Source organism: Lucilia cuprina, chromosome 4, assembly GCF_022045245.1.
Source record: "Lucilia cuprina isolate Lc7/37 chromosome 4, ASM2204524v1, whole genome shotgun sequence".
NCBI lineage: Eukaryota > Metazoa > Arthropoda > Insecta > Diptera > Calliphoridae > Lucilia > Lucilia cuprina.
The window spans coordinates 50,843,757-50,858,744 of NC_060952.1; the positions used below are offsets into that span (position 1 = coordinate 50,843,757).

Below are 14,988 nucleotides of genomic sequence, written 5' to 3' on the forward strand. Positions count from 1 at the left end.
AAAACTTGACTTCAATTTCCGTGCTCTGTTTTTGGCCTCTAAATTTTTAGCAGCGTTCCTGTCAGGAACTTTTTGAGCCTTGTATGTTCTTAAACCTGCATTAGCTTTGACTTTTCGTACCAAATAGTCCGAGCACTGAGCTAACCGAGCTGCTTTCCTACCGGATGTGTTGGGAGCTCTTTTGAAAATGCGTTCTATTTTTTTTGGCTTCAGAAACATCATGTGGACCATTCCTTCTACCTGAACCAGGTTTTCTATCAACTGACAAGTTCTCCCGGTACTGTTTAATAACATTGGAAACAGTTTGACGGCAGACCTTTGTATGCTTGGCCAACTTTTTGTAAGACCAAGTTGGGTTTAGTTGAAAATATTTAATAATTTCAGTACGCACTTTTTTCTGGTCACTCATTTTAATCAGATTAACAAAAAAATTAATATAATTGACATTACACATAATAACTGACATGTTTTTCAAAGGTAACTTGATCAAAAAAAATCAAATAATACTTTGGTTGAAAAATGTAATGAAAAACGTGTGTTAAGAATTTTTCGATCTCACTCCTTACTATGTATAATACTATCTTTCACTTTATTCAATGATACACGAATTAAACTAACTGGAATGCAAACTTTGATAATTTTAAAAACTTTTTAAATTTTTTGTCCTACTAATGCTTGCATTCTTGGGGAACTGAACTGTCGTATTGGCCTAGAGCAACATATATTAGACCGGAACTTACTAACAAATCTGGTTGAAAATATCGGGGGCATTATGTTGAATGGCAGGGTTGATGGTGATACTCATGGCGACATAACCTTTTATGTCTGGCCTCCGGTAGTTTAGTGGTTAGTAGCGGCACTGTTTAAGAAGCGCACAACAGGCCCGATAGAGGTCTAAGTGTATTTCTTTGGATTTGATGTATATATATACATCCTCCTTTCAAACTTACTAACTAAATAATCTTTTAAGGTGGTAGAGGCAATTCATTAATAGATTATTAGAGATGTGAAAAGTGGACATTTGAAAATAAAAAAACAAAATTCACAAATATATTTATTTTAATGTTTTCAAATTAAAATAAAAAGTCGTTTTTTTATTTGAAATAACAATATACAAATAACTATTTTCATTTCTATTTCTATTTTCAGAACATATTACTCAAATAAAATAACACATTTTAAGGTGGTAGAGGCATTTCATTAATAGATTATCAGAGATGTGAAAAGTGGATATTTGAAAATAAAAAACAAAATTCACAAATATATTTATTTTAATGTTTTCAAATTAAAATAAAAAGTCGTTTTTTTATTTGAAATAACAATATACAAATAACTATTTTCATTTCTATTTCTATTTTCAGAACATATTACTCAAATAAAATAACACTTTTAAGGCTCAAAATAATTAAATTTTTAACAAAATCATATTAGTCATCGAAAAAAGAACCCATACTTTCGTTGATACGCTACAATATTTTATATGTACCTGCAGTTTGACAAAGAGTCAATGCGTCCGAAAAATAGAGGCATTTCCAGTAATGTCTACCCCCTGGTTGACTAATTCGTCTTTCGTGACGTTCAGGTAGGCAGTTTCTCACTGAGAATATAAAGCTCAAAAATTAACTGGTATGACATTTAATCTCGCTTAGTATACACTGGATTAATAATGATTTTTAGGGCGGGTTTCTTACTACTCCGTTAAACTGGGCTTAACTTGCTGTTAGATTAAACTCGGAACAAATTTAGGCGGACTTTAACCGATGATTGAGTTTTTTAATTATGGATTTAAGTTCAGTTCACTTTGTTAGTATTGCCAACTTTTACCTCAAAAACATAAACAATGAACAACTGTTTTTTTGTAAATAACACTTTTGTAAAAAGAAAAATTTTGGAAAAATGTTAAACAAATATTAAAAACAATAATAAATAAAACAAAACAAATCAGAAAAGTGAAATTTACTTAAAATATTAAGTTTTTGTTCTTCCGAAATCATTGTTTTATTGTTTTTGTTAATTATATTTGCTCACTTATTGCTTAAGTTTAATTGGCCAATAACACTCAGTTAAACTAAGATAATAGGTAACGTTACTGTTTACTGAAAAACATAAAACATATATTAAACCGAGTTCATCATATTATGATTAAATACCGTCAAAATATTTCATGATGATATTTTTGTATTTGTCATAATATTGTTATACATGATCATATTATGATCCAAGGTGATCAAAATTTCGTTTTAAATATGTATCGAAATCATAATGAATTTTATTAAATTATTAAAATTACCGTTTTTAATTATATAAAAAATATATATAATATAAACATAATATACTTACAATACTTAATACAATTCGCAAATTTCAATTTGCCGATTTATATGAAATTTTGGTTCATAAAAAAATTTAAGTATAATTTCATAGAAATACTATTATTTTTAAGCCTGTTATGAACGTTTGACATTTTTGTATGTATGATAACTTCTGTAAACAAATTTCCAGTATTTTTAAAACTTTTTGATGATGATAAATAAACATTTTATAAAAAGTTCGGCGTTCGGTCAAAATTTTTCCGAACACCGAACATTGGCCGAACCTCACTTTTTAGCGAACTCCGAACCCGTACCCGAACGTTCGGTCGGACACTAATTAGCATTTTTGTACACTTATTTTTATGATTAACTGTAAAGCAAACACATAAAAAGTGACAAAAAAAGATGTGGTCAAAATTTTTTACTCAAAAATAAATGTTCTAGGAATAATTCAGAAACTAGAAATATCAAAAATAAAATCAGAGTTCATTGTATATTTGTTGTTGTAACAGCTCGACTCCTTCGCCAAGGGTAACTAACTTGTCGTGATGCGAGGGCTTAAGTACACATCGTGACTAGAGCACACTGTGACTAATGCTTCGGTATCCAGCCACAGGAAGTTATGGTTTCAAAGAAGTGTATAACTAAAGGTTACTCATCTTGTCAAGATAGTGAGTGTGGTATGTGTCTGTCAATCCTACTTCCTTCTATCATGACATAGATGATACGCTATGTTATTCGATTTGGCTCTTTGAGCATTAAGTGCTTTTCCGTTAGACATAGCGTTATATAGGCACTTTTAAGGTCTAGGTGAGTGGTAGCAGTGCCGAGGGCCTGGATGGCTAGCCAGTGCATAAAGAGGCTAGTTGCTAACAGCTCCCCTCAGCGTCATGGTAAAGCGCTGTTGTAACGTAGTTGCCTAGTCCACGTACGCCGTCACTGCGTGGATCGTCCGTCTGTACGTGCATACTCGTGGGATTCAAAATAGAAGAACCAAAGATAAAAACAAAAAAGGATGAGAGTAGGGACACGACGGAAGGGGTGGTCGACCTGTTAGGGAGAAACAATCAGGACGTCACGGTCAACGAGAATAATGGGGAGTTGGACAGTACATGGGAGGACGGTGACGTTACCCTTACTGACCTCCATGCCAGAATTGTTGAGCATGAAGGACAGGTACTGACCGACTTAGACGTGGAGGGTCTTCTGGAGGTGTCAAGTGACTCCTCTGGTGAAATGAGTGCCACACAGAAGCTGGGGAATTTATCTCTGTCTGTCCACAGGTCGTTCGGCAAGTAGCCGTGGAGGAGAAACCAAGTGCCCCTCCACGAGATATTAATTATACAGGCCGAACGAAGGAGGAGAAGGCTAGGAACGGGACTTTGAGGTCTCTCGCCTTTCTGTCTAAGATGGCAAAGGCTGATTCTTCAAAGTTCTCGTCAAGGGAGAGGCTCCTGCTCAGAAGGCACCGACAAAGCGTCGCTAAATTCGAGAGAATATACGGCCCCGTTGGTGACGCTCTGGGTTGGTCCACTCCCTGGAGACAACAGGCGGATGCTGCAATCAACCCGACTAACACTCAAAAGAGTGATGGGTCGATAGCAACATCAACCTGCAGTCTGCCGAAAGGCAAAGAGGGTGGTATCCCGGGAACCAATGCGCTCATGTCTTCGGAGCGAGCTGCGGAGGTCAAAGGTCTACCACCCAAAAACCCTAGCAAGGTGGAAACGACACCAAGTAAGGTAAAGAGGACCGGTAAACTTCCGGCCCGCTCTCCTACTGACCTCCGCAAGAACGTCAGTAAGGGAAAGGGCTCCGGTAGTGGATTCCACCACCCGTAAGAACGGTGCAAACCATACTGGCAGTATTGGCCAAACAGAATAGAAGACTTCTTACAGACCAATGGAGACATGTGAGCTCACTGGTTTGTAAGGAGAATACTGGCAAGGACTTTCGATTCGCAGTGGATCGTAAGTCCTTAGAAGTCCTGGATGAGATGGGGGGGTTGCAAAATTTGGTCTTGGCACTGTCAGGTTCCGGTACCCGAAACATGACAGAACCAAAGAAGTTGCTAGTGGTGCAGATAAACCTGCATCACTGTGAAGCAGCTTCAGCCGAGTTAGTAACCTTCTTCATCGATTCACAGACGGACGTGGCCCTTATCCAAGAACCTTGGATTAACAACAATAAGGTTCTTGGTTTAATGGTCAAAGGGTACACCTTATTTGTCCCGTCTTCCGAGGACAAGGTAAGGACTTGTATCCTGGCAAAGAATGAATTAGGTTTTCTCATTTCTCATTCTTTTAGAAGCGGTGACATAACCGTAATAAACAGAGAAGCCAAAGGTAGGCTTATGCTCACACTGGCTTCGGTGTATATGCCGTACGAGGCGACTGACCCACCGGGCTCTGAGGTGCGTGAGCTGACGGCATATGCGAAAAGAAAAAGTGCGATCCTTGTGATGGGCTGTGATGCTAATGCTCATCTTTGCCAATGGGGCAGGAGGGTTTCAACAAAAGAGGTGAGTTAATATTTGACTTTATAACTGATAACAATCTCATCATCTGTAACAAGGGCGATACGCCGACGTTCAGGAACAAGGATAGGGAGGCAGTTATAGATTTAACTTTAATTAACCGTTTAGAAGATCTCGTTATGGATTGGAAGGTTGCAACGGACTGTTCATTCTCGGACCATAGTCGCAAATCCTTCACACTGGCTTTTGTCTTGGCTAGGAGTCCACCTTTAAGGAATTCTAGGAAAACCAATTGGGGAACCTTTAATGATAGGGTAGAGTCTGTATTGGCACAACGGGCCTTGTGCGATTTGTTGCCAACTGATTTAGAGGGGGTTGTGAACGAGTTCACAGACCTACTTAAGGGAAGCTATGAGTTATCTTGTCCGGTTACTTTCCCGGGCAAAAGAGAGCAACCTAAGTGGTGGACCAAGGAACTTAGACTTCAAAGGTCGACTGTTAGGAAATTGTTCAATAGGGCCAAGCTTACAGGTCGAGCAATTGACTGGAACAACTATAAAATGTGTTTCAATAAGTATAAGGCGGATCTCAAAAGGGCTAAAAGGATTTCATGGTCCCAGTACTGTGAATCCATAGACAATGTCAACGAGTTATCAAGATTCCGACGGATATTATCTAAGGACCCAAAGGTCATAGGGTATATCCAAAGGAGTGATAACTCATGGACTGAGTCTAGCTCTGAGACCCTAGCTCTGCTAATGGAAACACATTTTCCGGGTTGTCTTGCAACTGAAGATGTGGTTGACGACCAAAAGGACTTCGAGTCTGTGGCGCCAAGTAGCACAAAGTAGCAAGTACAGTTGCATAGAGGAGATAGTCACTAGGGAAAAGTTAGTATGGGCGTTTAATTCATTCGACCCTTCAAGTCACCGGGGCCGGATGGTATATTTCCAGCTCTACTAAAGAACTTGCCTCAGGACGCTATATCTAGGTATTTACCAAAGAGGTGGAGGGAGGTTAGGGTTATTTTAATACCCAAGGCCGGTAAGGTAAGCCACTCAAAGCCAAAGGATTTTAGACCTTTCAGCCTGTCTTCTTTCCTTTTGAAGACACTTGAGAGACTGATAGCTCTACATCTAAGGAACAATATTGATACTCGCCTCATTAGTGGCGCTCAGAATGCCTACCTTAAGGATAAATCTGTTGAGAGTGCACTGCATGAGGTGGTAAGTTGTGTTGAGCACGGCTTGAAGAATAAGTATTATACTCTGGCTGAGTTTTTGGACATTGAGGGAGCCTTCAATAATATAAAGATTGAGGCTATTAGAGATTCGCTTATAGGGCTCGGAGTTCAGGACTTCCTGGTGAGTTGGATAGTCTGTATGCTTAGCAGTAGAATTATTAACTCGACCCTAGGGGATCATTGCATTAGGAGAAGGGTTACCAGGGGGACACCACAGGGAGGTGTTTTATCTCCTCTTCTGTGGCTACTAGCGGTTAACGGTATCCTAAGGCTATTTGAATCTAAGGGAAGGAAGATAGTTGCCTATGCGGACGACGTGGTGATCCTGGTCAAAGGAAAATTTCTATCCACGATCAGTGACATCATGGAGACTGCATTATGTGAACTCTCGCTATGGGCGAAAGATAAGGGACTGGGTGTTAATCCTTGTAAAACGGAACTTGTACTATTTACCAGAAGGTATAAAGTTAGACGGCGTCGAATTAGGTTTATCTAGAGGAGCTAAGTATTTAGGGATCTTCCTTGATAGCAAGCTGTCATGGAAGGAAAATACTCAGGAAAGAATGAAAAAGGGTTTAAATGCCTACTACACATGTAAGAATTCCATAGGGAAGAATTGGGGTCTGCAACCAGATATGGTAAATTGGATTTACACATCGGTTGTCAGGCCTATTCTAACTTATGGTTGCATTGTCTGGTGGGAGACATTGAGAAAGGACAGTTACAGGAAGTTGCTCAATAAAGCTCAAAGGTGTGCCACCATTGGCATTACTGGTGCCATTAGAAGTACTCCGCAAGCGGCCTTGGATATCATTCTGAACCTGTTACCTATAGAATATTTTGTAGCGGATGTGGCGTTGTTTTATTTTTTATACATAAAGCATGCAAAAGGGAATAAACTCCTAGGCAATTATTGTTCATAATTGGCCATATTATAAATTTGGAGGCAAAACGTATACATGTTGTTTCCTTAATACACCCATTCCCCCAAAAAACTTAATAATTGCTAAAATCTAGTTGTGTTAAGATACTTCGAAACTCCTTCAAGGATTTTGTGATAATCTTTAAAACTGTATATTGAATTTAACTTTTGCGCAATAACAACAAACAGCAAAAGGGGACTCACGCTTTATATAAAAATTAGTGTAAATATAATAGGGAAAACCGATATTACTTTGATGGTTTGGGAACCGGTAGCAAGACTTTTTTCTCAAACTAATTTCTATTAAATTGGTCAAGATTTATATTACTACGAATAAAAATAAAAAAGAATAAATAATAATAGATGGTAACTCTGATCAAATAATAAAGAAAGTTAAGCAGCTGATCAATAAAACATAAAGTTTTGTAGTAAAAAAAGATTAAAAAATAATGAAAACTTTACAAATTATGGTATTATAAATTGTTTGCTTTACAGTAGTCTTAATTTCTAAAGAGTTTAGGAAAATTTAAAATCCTTTTCTACTTTGTTAATTAGAAAAAAATATTTATACCACAAGTGTTTTAATTAATATTGATAAAAAGGAAAAATTTAAAAAAAACCTTTATGAAAAGCTTAGGAATAATTATGTTAGCGGAATAAAATTATGCTGAAACCAGTTCATTAATGTGACAATACCTAGACAATTCGCATTTTCTTTTAAAATTTGTGGTTATTTTATTTATCTTCATAAACAAGATCAAAGCAAGATAGGCTGCGTATTCGTCGGGTGGAATAGTGTCTGGGTAGCTTGTACAACATTTTAAGTAATTTGTTTTGAGTTACTTGTAGTTTACTAATATGTACATTAACAGTAGTCGACCATACAGCGGCGGCGTAGAACATTATAGGATGGAAAATTACTTTTATTATAAGTTTTTTGTTTTCTAAGTTTAATTTTGAGTTCCTATTTATTAGGGGATATAGAATATTTTTATCTAGTAGAATACCTAGATATTTAACATTATCATCACAGTCAATATTTTTATTAAAAAATCGCAATGGTCTTTGAGATAGGAAACAAGGTTTACGTTTCCTAGAAAAATTAATAGCCTGTGTTTTGTCAGGATTTACAAGAATTTTCCATTTGTTAAAATATGTATTTAAAGATGCTAGGGCATTTTCTAAAGTGGATATTCAACTGATATCATCTGCAAATATGCACGTAATACAGTTTGGTACACTTGGAATATCTGCAGTAAATATGTTGTAAAGAATAAGCGAGAGGCAGGATCCTTGTGGACATCCAGATGAGATGTTAATAAGTTGGGAGGAAGTTGAACCCATAAAAACGGGTTTTTTTGAACATATGTTGTTAATACCACCTATTCCAGGAGATTTTTTATTTTTTAAACGTTTTATAAGATCGACAGTTTTAGATGTGGTAATCAAATAGTCTGTGTTAGGTGCAACAATAGTATTTCTTATAACGTTTACTGTGTTGTGCAATCGTTGTAGCATCGCTAAGATGTGATGACATGTTATGAATTAAACTAAATTGTTGAGCTAGTAAGTCACATTTTTCCTGCTGGGTATAGTAAACTACGCCATTGTGTTTTAGGATAGGAATGTTTTTTGTTTTCTTAAGAATTTTGGAAATTTTGTAAAGTAAAACCGTGATAATAATTAACGAGATTTTTGATAAAATTTATTTTGCTTTTTTTAGGTTTTTTGTTAATTTTTTTAATATTGCTGCATTTTTTTTTTAAATTTTAATATTTTTATTACTCCTATATATAAGAATAACATTTTTTAAGATATTTTAGTAGTGGAACGACTAAATTTGTACATTTCTTACTCGATTTATATTCCTTTATACCTATAAGAATTTATCAATATTTAACTAAACATGAAATCTATAGTTTCTTTGATTTAATTGAAAATAAGTAATTTTGAATTGGATACATGATATATTAATTTGGACCTAGAAAAGATGTGTAGTGGTGTATAAATCTGTATATTATAACAAAAATAATATAGGTTTTTGGTAATTTTGTATTGATAAACAAAAACTACATTCGGGAAACCCCATCTATTTGGGAAGTACTGTGTGAATTTTATTAAGAATTGTATAATATTGATTCTAATTCAATAAAGCTAACACTAAATACCATCCTAGCCACTCTAAGTATGAGGATATCACCGTATACCACTATAGAACTATAACATGCTAAAATCTTGCTTTTTCTACCTCATATTTTGAATGCTTTATTTTATGAATAAAATACAGTAGGCGCAGTTGGATCTGGATGTTTTTCTTGATTTGGGTTCTAACTATATATAAGTGTATGTATTAGCTAAAAAAATTTTGCTTTTGTGGACCTTAGGTGATGAGAACCGCCTCTATTTGTAAATATCTAAATTAAGTATTTTTCCTGTACCACACGATAGTTCACTTTATATTGTTTCCAAGCAAGGTAAGGTTTGTTTAGAGGTCTAAATTTAAACACTATGTTCTTTTAATTTCGTATATGGACTTTAGAGAATATAAGGAGTGAGATCGAAAAATTCTTTACACACGTTTTTCATTACATTTTTCAACCAAAGAATTATTTGATTTTTTTTTGATCAAGTTACCTTTGAAAAACATGTCAGTTATTATGTGTAATGTCAATTATATTAATTTTTTTGTTAATCTGATTAAAATGAGTGACCAGAAAAAAGTGCGTACTGAAATTATTAAATATTTTCAACTAAACCCAACTTGGTCTTACAAAAAGTTGGCTAAGCATACAAAGGTCTGCCGTCAAACTGTTTCCAATGTTATTAAACAGTACCGGGAGAACTTGTCAGTTGATAGAAAATCTGGTTCAGGTAGAAGGAATGGTCCACATGATGTTTCTAAAGCCAAAAAAATAGAACGCATTTTCAAAAGAGCTCCCAACACATCCGGTAGGAAAGCAGCTCGGTTAGCTCAGTGCTCGGACTATTTGGTGCGAAAAGTTAAAGCTAATGCAGGTTTAAAAACATACAAGGCTCAAAAAGTTCCTGACAGGAACGCCGCTAAAAATTTAGAGGCCAAAAACAGAGCACGGAAATTGAAGTCAAGTTTTATAATAAAAAAATATTCTTGCTGCATAATGGATGACGAAACGTATGTTCTGGCAGATTTTTCGCAACTTCCAGGTCAAAAGTTTTATGTTGCTGATGCTCGAGGGAATGTTGAAGAAAAGTTTAGGACCCAAAAGCAGACAAAATTTCCCAGAAAGTTCTTGGTATGGCAAGCAATATGCAGTTGCGGCAAAAGAAGCCAATCATTTGTTACAACGGGCTCTATAAATACCGAAATTTACATCAAGGAATGTTTACAAAAAAGGCTGCTTCCATTCATAAGACTTCATTATGTGTCCACTTTTTTTTGGCCTGACTTGGCATCCTGTCACTATGGTAAACAAGCCCTTGAGTGGTACAAGAACAATAATGTGGTATTTGTACCAAGAGAGGCAAATCCTCCAAACTGCCCGGAGCTAAGGCCAGTGGAGAGATATTGGGCTCTTGTTAAAAGAGAATTGAAGAGTACAAAAAAGGTGTCCAAAAGTGTGGTAGATTTTAAACGGAGATGGACTACATGTTCGAGCAAAGTGACAGAAAGCACTATAAAAACGTTAATGGAAGGGTTTCCGAAAAGGGTTCAAAATTTCATCACTAGTGATTAAAACTATAAAAATATTTTTTTTTGTAAATTGTAATAATAATTTGAATCAAATAAAAAAAATAAAGCTGTAAGTTTAGTGGTTTCTATTTTATAAACATATATGTATGTTAAGAATTTTTCGATTTCACTCCTTAAATAAGGATACAAGTCGCTCTCCTTTGGCAGTTAACGATTTTGAAAGACAACTCAGTGCGTTTTTTTAATAATTCTTTGTGTTATTTCATCAATTTCTATATTTTTTAATGATTGATTAAAAATATCATAATTGAATTTCACTGATTTATACTTGTTCTAAAAATCTAAACTTATTTCTTATATTGGAATTGCCTCATTATTTGCCTTTAAACATTCTTAACGCAAATAACTACACAGTGTCACACAATGAGGATATGATTTTTAAAAATTACAATTGAAAAATACTTAACGCGTGTCCTTTAACAAGTCGCTCTCCTTTGGCATTTATAGATTTTGAAAGACAACTCAGTGTGTTTTTTTAATAATTCTTTGTGTTATTTCATCAATTTCTATATTTTTTAATGATTGATTAAAAATATCATAATTGAATTTCACTGATTTATACTTGTTCTAAAAATCTAAACTTATTTTTTATATTGGAATTGCCTCATTACTTGCCTTCAAACATTTTTAACGCAAATAACTACACAGTTTCACACAATGAGGACATGATTTTTGAAAATTACAATTGAAAAATACTTAACGCGTGTGCTTTAACAATAAAAAAAATAAATTCCAAAATGCAATTAAAAAATAATTTGAAAACCCCAATGAAATTAACTGGAAATTTCCATATCCGTATTTTACTTTATTTACATGCAAATTCTGATAAAAATAATTAAATGCAACAACAAATGCACCAAACTTTTTATTTTAATATTTTTCTTGGTTTTCCCATTCTACACAATCTCTATTTTCAATTGGAAAACAAAAATTTACATTCTACCTGTTTTTTTTTAATTTTATTAATGAACAAAATAAAAAATTCTCTTAAAAAAGGGTAGACAAAAAACTTAGTTGATTCACTGTATGTATATTTTCTTTTTATTAAATGATTGATTACAATACGGGTCCAATTGTTAGCGACAATACTGTTTTGAAGAATTGCCTTAACTCTCGTGTGAAAAGCTTGAATATTGTCACGCAAACTGCCAGAGTATTTATTTGTCCATCTAATGGAACGAAATTTAATGAATTGCGCCATGTTATGGATGTTTTTGGAGTAACGGAAACATGGCTTAAGCCATACATTTCCATGAAGGGTGTATCTATTCCAGGTTATACATTATATAGAAATGATCTTACTGTATTTGCAGGCAGAGGTGGTGGCGTCGGCATTTATGTAGCCGATAAAATTAAGAAAGAGGGTAATTTTCAGATCGACTGTTAGACACTTTCCTTGAGTCTGCACTTTCATTTGTTTCCATTGTTAGTCATCGTCGTAAGATTAGATTTGAGTCTTGGATGGGTTCTAGAGAAATTGTACATGCTGTGTCTTTAAGAGATATTGCATACAAAGGTTTTCTTGAAACCTATACGGAGAATAATTGGAGAACCTATTGCAAATATCGAATCAAAGCAAAAAACATTATTCGTAAGTTCAAGAGGCGCGAAGGTGTTGAAAAATTCAAAAGAAGTGATAATGCTAATTTATGGAAAATTTTAAGAAACGCTGGATGCCTTCAACGCGAATCAGCATTCTTTGATATTGCCGCTAATGAGGTAAATTGTTATTTTGTTGATGGCTCAGGTGTTGTTGCAGACGAATTTGATTTTAATTATATTGATAATGGTCCATGTTGGAACTTTTGGACGCTTTTAATAAGTTGAAATCAAATGCTGTGGGTCCTGATGGAATTCCATTAAGGTTTGTAAAAATAATATTTCCAAGCATAAGTGAACACATTTTACATATAGTTAATACTATATTAACCACTTCCGTTTATCTATCTTCTTGGAAACTCTCAAGAGTTGTCCCAATGCCCAAATCTGGTCAAGGATTGTCTATGGAAAATTTGAGGCCTATTAGTATACTTCCAGCTATTTCTAAGATTGTTGAATAACGCTCACAATACGTTGATGTTAGAGGCAACTTTAGTGATATTCGTGGTATCACTCAAGGTGTGCCACAAGTTATAGGTCCTCTCTTATTTATTTTATACTTGAATGATTTCATTACTGACCTTACAAATTTTCATCTATGAAGTTCCTTCATTTTTGCTGATGATGATTAATTGCTTTTTATCAACGATAGGTAATTTATGGATGTTTTGGGTGTTTAATAATAACCTTAGTATTAATTGGAATAAAACAAAGTACATGACTTTTGGAAGTCCCCATGATTATGTTTTAGATATATATGTTGATTCTAAGAAATTGGAAATTGTGGTTGATTTGAAATGTTTGGGAGTAATCGATAAGAAACTAAATTTTGATGCCGTTGCTCCAAGAATTTTTTACCTTGCTCCGATTATTTAATGCGAATATTTACTTACAAATGAGTATTCGACTTACTGTTGCTCGGGCGCTTTTAACATCGCTGTTGAATTATTGTGTTGAAGTGACATCTGGTGTACTAACAATACATATTATTCAAGATTGGAAAAAATCGTCAACATGATTTTCCGTTTTGATTTTAATGGGGGGATAAGAGAACATATCATCCCCTATGTTGTGAGGTTCTTGGGATGCACATTTCGTAAATTTGTAAATTTTAGGCTATTGATATTTTTATGTAGACTTATTACTTACATCAATACTATGTGATAATTTTTGCTTTTCAAGATCTAGCAGAAATGAACAAATTATTCTACATCCTATTCTCCTATTTTTGAACGATCATTCCTAGTAAGAGTATCTCGTCTTTGGAAAAAATTGCCTAGACATTTAAGAAATTTTTCATATTCAAGAAACGTTTTTAAGAAAAAACTTTTTTGTATATTTGTGAAAAATACTGGGAATGAATAAATTCTGTTATATTTTTGTTGTATTTTTTCATTTAATATTTTTGAACGATATTTTCTTTACAATGATGTAACAATATAACGTATGTTGTAAACTGAACAAATATCACATTCCTTTTGAATTTACTTTAACAGAATTATCGTTAACAAGTATAAAAATATTTTCAAACAAATCGCGACAAAGTTTGGATAGAGAGTAAGATTCTTATATATGTGTTGGAGTTACAAAGAACTCGTCTGTGAGAAGAGAGTAACGTTATTGTTGTAAAAAATGACAGTTTAATGTCTTTCAGAAAATATAGGAATATTTTGTACAAAGTTTTTTTCCAAGACATTTTAATTTAAAAAATAAAAACTTTTTTTTTAAATATTGCAGCTTTAGAAAGATTTTTACCACAGAATATCATGAATAGATTGGTTGTTAAAAATGTCTGAATTTCAGATATTTTTCCCAAGAAATTTTAACTTTCAAAAAATGTAAAACAGAAGTGCCCAAAAGTTTCTTATGGAAAAGTAAATACCAATTCATTTAAAGAAAAGCATCCTTGATGTAAAAATTGTATACCAAAACTTTATTCTCGAAAGATTTCAACCACCAGATGTGACCAATCTATCTGATATAAGTTTAATTATATCCGAAATATCGGCATTCCCCGACAGCCGGTTCTACGTACAGGAATGACCCGAATTATTCGCCCAAGGGCTGTCAACCCCAGCAACATCAGCAACCAATCTATCGGCTATTAAAAATTTCCAGGATGTTTCATCCGCCCAGGGTAGTCATCTTGACGCCTTTCTGACAATGCAGTCCGTTCGGGTTTAGTAAACCCAATGTCCAACGGTACGTCCTTCCAAAATTCACTGAGCGTCTGTTTCCCATATTGGGCGGCTAGGTAGTCTGCAACAACACCAATGCAGAATCTCTATACTTGGCAGCAAGTATAAAATACACAAATGTACAATGTCATGTCCGAGAAGAAACCGTGCCCCGCGTATCCGGTAAGGGACCTCATAATCCCCGGAGAACCGGCGAAGGCGACAGACTGTGTTTAGTCGAGTGCTGCCACCCAGACTAGTTCGACGAAGACACCGGGTCGGGCTAGTCTGAAGGCTACCGGCGCAAAACCCACAGTGACTGCGGATTTAGGGAAGCCTGGATCCGTCAGTCGCAACACAAAAACAGCATCTGGCTCCAAACCTGGATACAGAAAAATAAGCAACGAGGTACCTCTGGATTTCTCAAGTACCTCACGCGCAGCTCAGGCCTGTATTGCCAATAAGCCGATAAAACCCCCCGTTTTAGGGACTACCAAGGCCTCGAAAACCAAGGCGAACAAGATTTCGG

The 14,988-nt window shown here is 34.9% G+C and overlaps 2 protein-coding genes across 2 annotated transcripts in view; one reads left to right on the forward strand and one right to left on the reverse strand.

Annotated features, from left to right (window-relative positions):
* Positions 1-1,274, forward strand: part of LOC111688434 (molybdopterin synthase catalytic subunit) — an 83,200-nt gene extending 81,926 nt beyond the window's left edge. Inside the window, exon 5 of the mRNA XM_046948541.1 lies at positions 1,150-1,274. Within this exon, the coding sequence (XP_046804497.1) occupies positions 1,150-1,167 (18 nt within the window). The 3' untranslated portion in view covers positions 1,168-1,274. The remainder of the gene's footprint in view (positions 1-1,149) is intronic.
* The window catches only part of LOC111689592 (plasminogen activator inhibitor 1 RNA-binding protein), a 46,081-nt gene that overhangs the window by 14,403 nt on the left and 16,690 nt on the right, over positions 1-14,988 (reverse strand). The gene's annotated exons all lie outside the window — the stretch shown is intronic.